This window comes from Brugia malayi (assembly GCF_000002995.4).
Source record: "Brugia malayi strain FR3 genome assembly, contig: Bm_v4_Chr3_scaffold_001, whole genome shotgun sequence".
NCBI classification, from domain to species: domain Eukaryota; kingdom Metazoa; phylum Nematoda; class Chromadorea; order Rhabditida; family Onchocercidae; genus Brugia; species Brugia malayi.
This window is the reverse complement of record NW_025062477.1, coordinates 285666-298312: the sequence shown is the minus strand read 5'-3', so window position 1 is coordinate 298312 and position 12647 is coordinate 285666. Positions and strand designations below refer to the sequence as shown.

The following is a 12647-nucleotide window of genomic DNA, read 5'->3' as shown; positions in this document are numbered from 1 at the left end:
TTTCACGGATGCTAACCAAAATAAATCCTATACACCCAGATAAAACCTTAAATCACACTAAGTGTTGTAAACAACCTCTACTACACAAGAGGAATTATAGTAAAGCATGGTCTTATCAAAATTATTGCTTAATGCTGCCGCATTACTGTTTGTTATTGCTGTGACCAGTTTCATGATTCACAAGCTTATTAAAGTTCAATTCACAAAACATTTAATGTTTCTGACATCAATCTCGCACATTAAAGTAGGAATACAAACGTTCCAGAGAATCTGACGATATTATCTTCCCTCGGGACAGAATATCGCCCGCAACAATATGTCTTAGTTAAATAAAAAGGCTGCAGAATTTCCACTTGAACGACTCGTAGTGAAAAACAAATGCCGCTGCAAATCCGTTTATAATATTCGATAATTTTCAATAAAAACAGATGTAAACTCATTAGAATCATATTAAAGAGACATGTAACTTAAATGACTCAATACCATAGATTTGAAAAGAAGAAAATTCATAAAAGTATTCCAAACAATACATTCTAGAGATAGAAAATTTCTAGAAAAAAGGGAATACCACTACAAAGTTTGGACAATATACACTACGAAAAGTATGCAAATTTTTTACATCAAATACTGCAAAATTTTAAGGAAGAAAACAACAGATGATATCAGTGCAATAAAAATGTAGCATGTTAAAAACTGCATAAGATGTACTTCGTAATTAATCAGAAATTATAACTCTACACCCAAAAAACAAAATTTATAAAGAATCACTCCTGAAGTCTCCAACAAATAATTTACATCGTAAACTATTTGTTGTTTCAGGATTCCTAATATGAAGTGAAATTTCGAGATTTACTTTCATCTGACAACAGCCAGAATACCAAAAACTGCTTCTCGAATTTCACGGACCTTCCGGTAACTCTTTGGTTTTCTTAGTTCAAATCAAAGTTACTTTACTAATAAGTGGTTCCTTTTTCGTAATTTTTCTGATCTTCTGATTGGTGCAAAAAAATTCTAGAAGTTCCGGAAATTCCTAATTTAATGAGTTTTCCCATGTGAGAAAAGCTATCATACAAATACAAACATACATTAGTTAATATTATTTAAAAAAAAAAACAAAAACGACAGACAAAAGTGAAGTGGTAAGTGATCACTGTTTGTGTACCAATCGGAACACATGATGATTGCTTATACATCACTTCCCTTCCATTCGTGGCAAACCCTGAGAAAAATGAATAAAACTAGTAAAAAAGAAAGCGGATGACGATAGATGTTAAAATTCAGTGTTTCGATTTCGATTTTTTTTTTTTTTGAATGTTCCATTCCTCCTCTAAATTTTGCTTTTCAACCATGTTTCTCCCTGCATTTCTTAGCAACTCTTTTAATGGCTTGCTTTTTTTTTAAAAAATGATTTCAAAAATTCAACTCCGATCTTTCGAGTTTCGAAATACTAGAATCGTTTACAAATTCTGCAATGACTACTATAAAATATTATGAAAATAAAGCAAATTACAATAAATTCAACTACTAGCATTTCAAATCATTTTTAGCATTGAAGGGCATAAAACCTACCAGAGTTGTCTTACTGTTTTAATAAAAAGCAACAAACAAAGTAAAAAACATACTAGAAATGAGCAAGTTAGAAGTCTAATCATTTTTCTAAAAAATTAGACAACGATTGAAGAGCAGACAAAAAAGGACAAAGATGTCCGGAAAAAGTTAATATGCTTTGCAAAGCGCTAGAGTTTTATCTAGAAACAACAAAAAGTAGGAAATAAAATTAAAATTCAACTGCGAAAACTTATGCAAACTTGAATGTTGTAGCAAAATGAACGAAAATTTAAGCTAAAGAAAAAACTTTTTTCCAATCTTAATATAATCATTTCTGCTGATCTTATCTGTTAGTCTCTCCATCTAGAGTCTGCAAACGAGTCACTTTTTCCGACAAACACATCTTTCTTTCCTTCTGATATTGTCAAATGATAATACGCAGCATCTATCTTTTGCCAGAATGATAAAATCATTTTTTCTCACGTTTTCAATAACTTAATACGGTATATGTGATCACAAACCAGAAATCAAACCGGAACAGTCATGGAAAACAAAAGTCAAGTCAAAAACTATGGAAATTTTAGTTGAAGTTCCTCAACAGCTCCTAAAATTTCTCAAAAAATGCTTCAAAAAAAATGGAAGAATAATTGCATACAAGCGACTGCGTATAAGTCGAAGAAAAATCAACTAGCCACTAGCTCTTTCTAAATATCTCAACGTTTACAACCGCCACCCGATCTACAGCAGCCATCGTCACGATGATTATCGAAAGATCCTAGATGCAAATGTTCTGGTCCCTGATTATGAGAGGTTAGTTGTTTTGAATATTTGTGTTGTGATTTCCAGAGCTCAGAATAACGGCTAGCAGGTTTTGCAAGTAGTTCGAAGTGAGATCCACTTTCAGCAACCTAAAATAAATTCCTGTTTCTGTCCAGGAATACTCGAATAATTTTTGCATTGATTTAAAATTAAAATACTTAAAAATTCTTTTACCACATCTCGACGCTTAATAACAAAACTATTTAGTTGATATAATTTTGAGAAAAATCATACATTGGTTTGGTTTAATGAGTACATGGAAAATCACTACTGTGGTCTTCCAAATTAAACTCTGGAAAACCAGTTTGTAATTAAATTCCATAAAATAAAGATTACTTTTCCATTTTCCAGCACATAGATGATATCAGCGTCGATAATCGTAGCTAAACGATGTGCAATGAACAATGATGTGCGCTGCTGCACGGCATTTCGCATAGAACTCATAATATTTTCTTCCGTTAAAGCATCCAACGATGAAGTTGCTTCATCATACACTGCAATTCCCGTCATGTGATCATACAAAAACCGATAAGGATTGGACTTGTGAGTAGATCAAAGTTATATATTCAAAATATGATAATCGATAAAATACTCAAATCAACTAATCTGCTCCTCAAAAAACAAGCCCCAAAAAATGGTCTACGAAACTGAAGTTGCGCTAAAGAATTGAGAAAATTATACTTTTATGTATTAAATTATACTTTTTATGTATTATGTATTAAAATTCTACACTAAATTGGTTACAATGTGAGTTTTATAAAAAAAAAACTAAGACTAATAAAAATCAAACCTAATGCTTCATTTAAAGTCTAATTTTGCATTATAAAATTTTAATTTGATCTTTAAAGGCTCTACCATCATCTTTATACTTAATAAAGTTGAACTTAACAGACCTGTATTGGAAGATGGCAAATGTGAGTTTATATATTAATTTTTTTAACTTGAATTATCACCTATAATAGGAGCATTTTTTAACAATGCCCGAGCAATTGCAACTCGCTGTTTTTCACCTCCACTTAATTTTAAACCTCTTTCGCCAACAACTGTATCGTAGCCATTTTTGAATCGAATCACCGAATCATGCAAATTTGCCAGTCTCGAAACAGAGAGAACCTGAAAATAGTAGGAGATAAACCACCACCGAATTTCGGTTGCTGAAGCCAGAGAAAAAAAGTAATCTACCTCTTCTTTAGACGCAGTTGGATTTCCGTAATGTATGTTGTAATATACAGTATCATGGAAAAGAACTGAATCCTGAAATTTTCAAAATTCTTCAATCATCAGAAAAACATCAGGAAAATTTGATAAAAACTGTAAGCACATCGTTTTTCAATGTTCTTTCTTTGTTATTATAAAAAAAGAACAAAGTTTGACCTGAGGTACAACAGAAATCATTTTTCGCAGACTTTCAAGTTTGACGTCACAAATTTTTTGACCGTTGATACAAATTTCGCCATCTTGCGGATCAAATAAACGGTATAAAAGTCGAACAATTGTCGATTTACCGCTTCCGCTGCTGCCTACTATAGCTACCTGTAAAAAAAATTGGTAGGCAAATAAATAACTTGATATGGATATGGCAAGTCTTTATTATGTAATCATATTTATTTCGTTCGCTTATCTCTTCTTAAGCAAATAATAACATTCCGGTCGTCAGTCATCTATGTATGTGATGTTTATGCTTAAAAAAATCGAATCCTGCTCAGATGATACCTTTTTACCAGAAGGAATATCCAAATTTAAGCCTTTTAATATGTACTGCCCCGGTAGATAGCCAAATGTAACATTTTTAAACGATATAGACGAATTTCGCATATGAACATTCAAAGTTGGAGCATTTGGTTTCTCCTAAAATGCAGTATTCCATCAATTCGAAATTCAAACGATTGTTGTAATTCTAAGATTTGTATCATCACCAAACTTAAGATTTAAGGAAGGATCGCAAACGAAACAAAAAATCCGTGTTTCCTTTAATCTGGTAAGACAAATCAATAACATACATTTTAAAGAAATAACAACATGTGCTTTCACACAAACTTACAGTTATATTGCTTTTTAAGCATAGTAATGAAAACATTAACTGCATATCCACCAATCCTTGTTTTATTTCCCGATACACTGAACCAAGGAAATTTAATGGTACTGACAATTGAAATAACAATGTATTTGCAAGGACAAGATCGCCAACATTCATTTTGCCTGGAATTTCTTCACTAATTCGAAAGTTTTAAAAGTAAGGAAAAACAATGAAATCATTCAGCTCCCATCATATTTCTAGTTCACTTCCTAACACGTTTGTTTAAATATGTGAAGTCATTATTAAAAAAAAGACACTATTCACTGCTGCTGCACGGTTGGCTTTTGATTTTGATACATAAAAATATATTTTCTATATGACGTATTATCAGTCTAGTATAATACTCGATCGCGATAAATATTACAAATAGCATTATAATAAAGTTATCATAAAAACAATCAAATTTGATTTACCTTAAATCATGAAAATTTTTTGAAACAGTAGTACCTTTCTGAATTTCTGCTGCTGCTAAACACATGACAACTACAAGACCACCGCTAAATATTGCATTTTGTGCAAAATTCAGAAGTGCTAACGATGTACTCGTCTTCAGTGCTGCTACTTCATACTTCTTCAGGAAAAAATCATACCGATCCGCTTCAAAACTTTCATTGTTGAAATACTAAAATAATTGAAGTATTTTATTCTACTAATCCTTAGATGAAAATTCGCTTGCTGCTTCTCATAAAATTTAGCACAAACTTGTAATTACCTTCACAGTTTCATAATTAATTAATGAGTCAATAGCACGATTGTTCGCATCGTTATCAGCCTGGTTCATCTGATGCCGAAATTTAGTCCTCCATTTGGTGATTCCTAGCGTCGCAATAGTATAAATTGAAAGACAGCCTAATGTTGCAAATGTAAACGATGGACCGCAACTGACGTACTGGAACAAGGGTTGCAGATGTTAAGAAAGTAATGACAACACGAAAATGTTAACGAATTTTGAAATTTTCAATAGATCTCACCAGCAATCCTGAAACCATGCCTACTTCAATTGCTGTAGGCACCACATTAAAGACCAGTGCACTTTGTACGAATGCCATACCCCTAGTACCACGGTCTATCGCTTTTGATATACCACCTGTTTGTCGACTTAGATGAAAGGACAAATCTAACGAATGCAAGTGAAGAAAAATTTGCCGTGCAATGTTACGAATACTGTACTGTGCAACACGTGCAAATACTGCGTTCCGAAGTTCATTAAATAAAGCTGAACCACTACGTGCTGCACCATCTGCAACAAGTATTGATGATAGTATTAATAGATGATTACATTAACAATATGTGTAAAAAAATTCATTTGAATATATCTCCAACCTGATCATCCAAAAACTCAAAAAATCCTGCACTTTATCAAATGGTCTAAATAATCTCATAATTTTTACAATTAGAAAAAAATCCCTGAATAATTACAAGAATATTGCACAAAAGACATACAAGTTATAATAACTGAGAATGCCGCAATTCCAAACATGCTACTATAACTATCAGCTGACAGCTGAAGACTAATCGGTACTTGTTCGTTGTAATAATTAATTATATTCTTCAGTAGAAATGGTACATAAACGTTCAGCACCTGCAGAAATGGATGAATAAAAATTGCTGGTTAATCATGAATTAAAAATGCAAATTTTTAAATCCAAACTAATCGGTTTCGTAAGAGGGAAAATAAAAAGACCAGTTAGGATGTTTCAACTTACCTTCGCCACAACAAGGAGAGCCATGGAATACATATAGAGTCGTCGGATTTTCCAATTCCCTTTTGGCCAAACAGAGCGCAACATTGTCCTCACCAATTCTGCTGTCGATATTTGTTTGCCAAGGGGAAACTGCACAAATTGGTAAGTACTTTCGGTAAATCGACAAATAATTTCGGTAAATCGGTAATGTATTCCGACCCTAACATCACAGCAGACTTTTACATGTCTAGCATATAAAAATCAAGTACAGTATGTCTATAGGTTTTCAACATTGTAAATTACAGAAATGAAGTTTCAACTTCTATAAAGAACTGAGTTAGGATTTTTCGACTCAAATTTCTCTCATTAATCAGAAGCAGTTTTCCCACCCCAGTTACTTACTTTTAGATCATTTAAGATGGCAACCATAAGACTCACCGCCATCGGTACTAGACTGCTTGCACCGGGATGGAAGCAGTTCCGAATCTGTCCAGTTATGCGTTTCCATAATGTAGTTCTTGATGTCTTCGGATTCTTTTTTGATGCGGATAAAAAATTGCGCTGTAAAAATATTTAATGACTAGCAGTAACCAAATATGTGAATAAAAACATAGCTTGGCATTTCATGGGACTAATCATTTGTCTAAACGAAATGTTTTAAAAACTAACATAAACAAGCTTCGTTTGCCGATTCGACAATTGAAATTGCTTTTGAAGCATTGTACGGAGAAAGTAATTCATAATGTTGTAAGATATTTCGCATTACCAAAACCCGTGGAAAAGCTTACCTACCTGAAAGAAAACTTTAACTCACCAATCTTTAAATGTTCATAGACAAACGTACTGGAAAATTCATGCGCATCAAGCGCAAAAACATCCATATTCAAAACATATGATGCGATGGCAAGTAGTAAACAAATCACAAAATTAAATGCTTGAATTTCATGAGTTAAGAAACTCAGTGAAACTCAGTGGAAAAAATCATATATTCATACACGGATTGATTTAAAAGTTAAAAGGATGTATTGAAACATGGAAGAAGAAGTACTTTACAAATAAGAGATTCATTTTTTAATAAAAAATTGGCAAGTAAAGTGTCTGTGAGGTACATTCTGGATAAATGAACCATTACCGATTACAAATTAATTGATCAAGTTGATACAATTCCGTGAAATGCCCTACATTTTAGAAAGTGGCCAGAGCTGCAAGTCCATGAAATTATGTGTTAGGGCAAGATAAGGGAAGGAAGAGCTGTAGTAGATTGTAACTGGAAGGAAAAGAGTGCCATATGTGCAGTTAATTTGCATCTAATATCTGCATCGCATCACGAGAATCTCTTTACAACGTTATCTGAGCGTACGTGGATGCTGGGCACGTGTCATACAAACATACCTAAGAGACACTCACACGCTATGAGATATACGTTTGCACGTTGACGTGAATAACAACGAGAGCAGAGAAGTGAAGTAAGACCCCGCCCCTATTAGGCACCACCCATTTGTAGCGAAATGCTGCAGATGGGCATTGTAGCGATAGTGGCCAAAGCTACAATTGATTCCTCACTTCTCTCGGTGTCTGACTTCCCGTAGTTATTCCTGTTATCGATTTTCTTTTGATCTTTTCTCTTCATTCTCTTCTAGTTCGTTCGTTTTTCTTACACTTGTTTTCTTTCATTCTCCCCTCTCTCCCTGTTCTCTCTCTGCTCACTTCTCTCATCCTTCCTCTACTTCACAGTCATCCGACAAGAGAACAGAAGAAAGAAAAAGAGAGAGACAAGAAATTTTCATTGGTTGTTTCGTCTTCTCATTTCTTTCTTTATTGGTGCGTGTTTGGTTCGTGGCCAATTTCATAAATGACGCGGTGTGAAATTAGGTCGGTCTAGTACCATAGTGAAAAGTGGAGGGACCGTCACGTGTCGTACGTGTCGCCTTTGACAGTATAAGCATTACAGGGCGGTATGTGCTATCTTATCTTCTTTATGTACAGAAATGATACTGCCGCAAATCTAACAGCAAACAATTTGAGAATTAACGCTTTGGTATTCTGAGAGTAAAGTTGACATTTTGTCTCTTTTGTTTGTAGTCATTGACGTGTAATCACTTTGGAGACTTACGCACAACGCAGCGGTGATTATCCCAAGATTTCACTTAAGATATACACATAACTCATTTGTAAAATTTACGTGAGGCGTGTCGAGGTAGATCAGAAACCTTTATATTTCTAGTGGATGCTGGTCATTATGGCTAAATGATCAGAAGTGTTGCGACCCGAGTGATTTAGTCTGTTCTGATCAGTGTGTGTGTGTGTGTGTGACATTTATTCACCTGACTTTATTGAATGGACAACGATTGCTGTAGCCATCGTTGTCACTCGTCTAAGGTTACAGCACTTGCGGCAATATCCTTATGAAGAAGTGTAGCCTAGCGGTATTTAAACTAAAACACTGTGAAATTTTAAAATACTGAGGATTTCTGATCGTATCAGAGGATAAAAGTAGTCCCCGAAAACACGAGAACTAGGCGTTACATAAAATCGTGGTGGTCTCTTCTGAAATGTTAATACTGCTAGATCATCGTACTAAAATAACATCAGATATGAAAGTATGTGTTAATAATCGCCGTTTCAGCATTAAAGCATTTGGGATAATACTAACGAAAACAAATAGAATTACCATAGACCCAACCAATTTAAAATGTTGTTATTTTTTCATCTGGTGAGTTTAGGCATTCATACATATTTGTAGCCTTAATGAAAATTCCTGATTTTTCAGTATGTTAAACATTTAAAAAAGTATTAATAGTCACGTGAAATCAATAGAGATGGCAAGATCTGCTGTTAGTAACAGTAGGAAGATACTAGTGAAAGGGATATTCGGTACAAAGCAGTTGTCATAAATTGAGTGAAAGAATAGTTTGGGAGTTAGGTTTGAAATTAATTGATCGGGAACAAACGAGTTAGAGCTGATTACTTTTGATTAGCATTTTCTTCCTATTTTCGATGGGATAGATTCGTTGCGTGTGTGGCTCTTTCATTTCCCGGATTACCGGGATATCGAGGTTTTCATACGGCATGAATTTTTTTGTGAGCATTCCCTCTTTGCAACTGGATTTCCCTTGTGCCTGGGACGGGACAAAAATATCTTAGCTGAATCCAGAATTTGGAAATGTTCTCGTTAGCATATTGCACCAGACTGTAAGAATGGTATGTGTTATTTTCATTTCGAAATGCTGTTATCTTTTATCTTCATTTTAATACATTGTTAGATGATGCATTTGTAGACGTTTATATCCATTTATTTTTTATTCATTTGTATGAATACTCGTTTTTTTGCATCATCGGAACGTTTTGCCCACTGACAACAAGAATAAGTTTCACGAAATTTTATTTCTTTCAGATTATAAACAAACGAAATTTGGTGGTGTTTGAAGTGGAAGCAAGTAATGCCACAAAATGTCATCCAGTGGAAGTTTGCTTTTTTAATCAAATTAGAATTTTTAATTAGACGAAAGTCGTACTTCAGATGTACTTCTTATTGAATAAAGCCCAGCATTTAGTTATCTTTCATTCGGAGCTGTTTTAATCAATTTATTGAATTAAATCCATAATAAAGCTGAAATTCAAGTGAGCATTGCGCTGATGAATGAGTTTAAAATGTTCACCTTAAATATTATTTTACACATTCTTAGATGGAGCTTAAATATCATTTTTCTTATAGATGATACTAATCAAGGAAAGGAGACAGCTTTGGATGACGGATTTGGAGAAGATAGTGTGGCCGTACGACTAATTGAAGATTATTTGGAGGGGAAGATAACTTCACTGATTGATTTAAGCCAACTGTTGAAAGACGAAGCTGGTTTGATTATTTCAAAATCGACCCTTGCTAGACGACTGAAGGGGAAGGTGTGTTGTTCTATTATGTAATTAGTAATAACAAGAAGAAAGGCTATAATACATTTCTTATATGTGACGATATATTTCTTCTATTTTAGGTTAATGTTAAGATACGTCGTAAACGAGGTTATCATCAGCGGCGGGCTGGAGCAGACGAGTAAGGCATTTCTTTTTCTTTCAGGAAATGTAATGTACAGACTCATCTTTTTTCTTTAAAAAAGTTAAATTCCTTCGCAGTGCTTCTGAATGAATTCAACGAATTAAATATTCGGTGGTAAACTGGTGTCACAGATTTTTTTTGTTTCTGAAAAAAAATCAGGTCAAAATTGTAGATACGAAAATATGTAACATTTCAGACTTGACGATGAAGAAGCATACACGTACAGTTACTCATTATCGAGAAATTTGAATGAAACAATCGTCACAGTTCCGATTGACGATGAAAATGTCCGCCAGTATGCATTGGTTCGAGTTGCAGGCGATGGTAGGAAACGTTACTATCGGTGCAATCAATGCCTCAAATTTCGGCGAAATGATAAGAGTGCACCGCAAGCATACCTGATTATGGAAAATGGGCGTATTGTGGGTACTAAACATCATCGACATCATCCCGACTGCAAACCAACTAAACGAATCGAAGCAACCACAACCAGTTTGGATCGGGCAAATCGGAAAGACATACGCATTGGTCTTAAAACGCCTAAAGCAGCATACGCAGAAGTATCTATGATTCTGTCCTAATCAAAACAACTGTTTCTCTAAAGACAGCTGTATTAAGTATCCTTCGATATGCTTTATATAATATGGTTGAATTTTATGAAAAACCATTTCTAAAAAAAAATGACTTCGGAAAAAACTGCAAGATTCTTTGGCAATTTTTTTATTTGCAGAAAAAGAATCGGTTCATAACAGTGACATTATTCCTAATAAGTAATTGTGATTATAGCATTATTCTTGAAAGTAAAAAAAAAATTCTAAACTGAAAATTTTCAGGGTTTTTATCGAGCAATCGATCTTGCGTCCACGGAAGGTTCTTCAAGTAATAAATTACCGAAAATTTATCCATCGTGGAGTCGCGTACGTAAATCATACTTTCGACAAAATCGTTTGGGTAGAATCGATCGTGCGAAAAGTTTGTCAGCAGACGGTTCACTTCGTCGTGGACAACGTCATCCGGATGAAGTGAATGGTCCTGTATTATATACATATGGCGAAGATACCGATGGTCAATATGTTGTATTTGAGAGTGAAGAAATACCTGAAGGCTATGAGCCCGTACCAGTCGAAGAATTGGAGGCTGCGGCTGAAGGTGTTGAACTCGATGATAATTGGACTGTTAGTGCAAAAGAAGAGAACTTGAAAAGCGATTTACATAATGTATGGAAAGGAGGTGATGAATTGGAACAGAAACATTTACACGAGACCACTGTAAATGAACAAGAAACTGATGAGCTTCATCTCTTACCAGCAACTCATAGTGAAGAGCCGTCAATGAAGAAAGTTAGAATAGAGAACAATGAGTTGGAAGAATCTCAAGAATCTATGGAAACTAGAGAATGTGTAAATGAGGATGCATCATTGGTTCACGAATATGTCCATAATAAACCGTTACTCGACTTAGTTGATTACACTACAAAAGAAGAAAGACGACGAATTTCACAGAATTTAATAGACGAAATTCGTTCCAGTGCGAATTTTAAACGTGTCAAGCCAGCGAGAGGTTCTACATCGGAATTAGACGAAGAATTTAATAGCTGGTAAGTTCAATCATTTATATTTTCATCTTTTGTTGTTACTTGTCTACATTTTCTTTTGTGATCTCCACCTTTTTTTTCTTCGGTCTTTGCTTTGCATTTCGTGCCATCTTTCTTTTTGCTTTTTTAATTTTCATGAAATTTCAGTATTTCTACTAGTAATCTTACTAAATCAATTTCAAGATTTCTTTTCTATGATAGATTATAATTAAATAGTTTTGAACGATAAAAATCCGTTTTTTTTTTTTTTTGGAGGCTTCATTTATTAAAGAAGGCTCTCCAGAAATAAAGGTTCATTATCGTTAATTATATAATTTTAGTACATATTTGATCAAAGTGATGAGGATATATTAGCAATGCTTAAAAAAACATGTGTAATGAGTGAATAATAAAATGTTAGAGATAAGGGACTGCTGACATTACGATGTGGATTTCCCATAGACATTGTTCCGTTGAAATTCAATTTTAAGACTTGAAAAAATTTCAAATTTTATTTTAGGTGCTATATGCCATGCAATGCAGATGGTGAAATCATGGTTTACTCGTCGGATAAAGTACATTTAATTGAAAATTTGGAAGGAGAAACAGAAATTGCTTACGATCCTGATATGGAAATGAATGAAATTGTTAAAAGTCTGAAGCCATATGGAATCTTGTCAACGGATTATATCTTGTGAAATTTTTGATTTATTTCAATTGCTTTTGTTATGACCCTTCTTCACTTATTTTGTGGGAATGGTAATACTGCAAGGCATATGCGTCTTCTACTGATTTGCTTTATATGTCACGATTCTAAAGATATCTCCTTACGCGTTTCATTTTACCTTACAATTCCGTCATCCAGTTTGCTGTAGACTTTATTTGTATTTT

At 34.0% G+C, this 12647-nt stretch overlaps 2 protein-coding genes across 2 annotated transcripts; one reads left to right on the top strand and one right to left on the bottom strand.

The window, feature by feature from the left end:
- Positions 1 to 2261: 2261 nt before the first annotated feature.
- Bma-abtm-1 (ABC transporter, putative) lies at positions 2262 to 6870 on the bottom strand (the record flags this gene model as incomplete). The annotated part of the gene is made up of 14 exons (XM_043079574.1): positions 2262 to 2456; positions 2704 to 2861; positions 3321 to 3480; positions 3550 to 3621; positions 3742 to 3900; positions 4081 to 4215; positions 4409 to 4566; positions 4892 to 5066; positions 5157 to 5333; positions 5416 to 5684; positions 5888 to 6026; positions 6151 to 6279; positions 6568 to 6690; positions 6799 to 6870. 14 exons carry the CDS (start codon positions 6868 to 6870, stop codon positions 2262 to 2264), a joined length of 2121 nt encoding a protein of 706 aa, XP_042935508.1.
- A 2709-nt stretch (positions 6871 to 9579) lies between these two features.
- Positions 9580 to 12454, top strand: Bm12780 (Uncharacterized protein; the record flags this gene model as incomplete). Its single annotated transcript, XM_001897489.2, has 6 exons — positions 9580 to 9595; positions 9845 to 10032; positions 10122 to 10180; positions 10380 to 10743; positions 11017 to 11780; positions 12277 to 12454. The coding sequence occupies 6 exons, from the start codon at positions 9580 to 9582 to the stop codon at positions 12452 to 12454; spliced, it is 1569 nt and encodes a 522-aa protein (XP_001897524.2).
- Between the last annotated feature and the right edge of the window lie 193 nt (positions 12455 to 12647).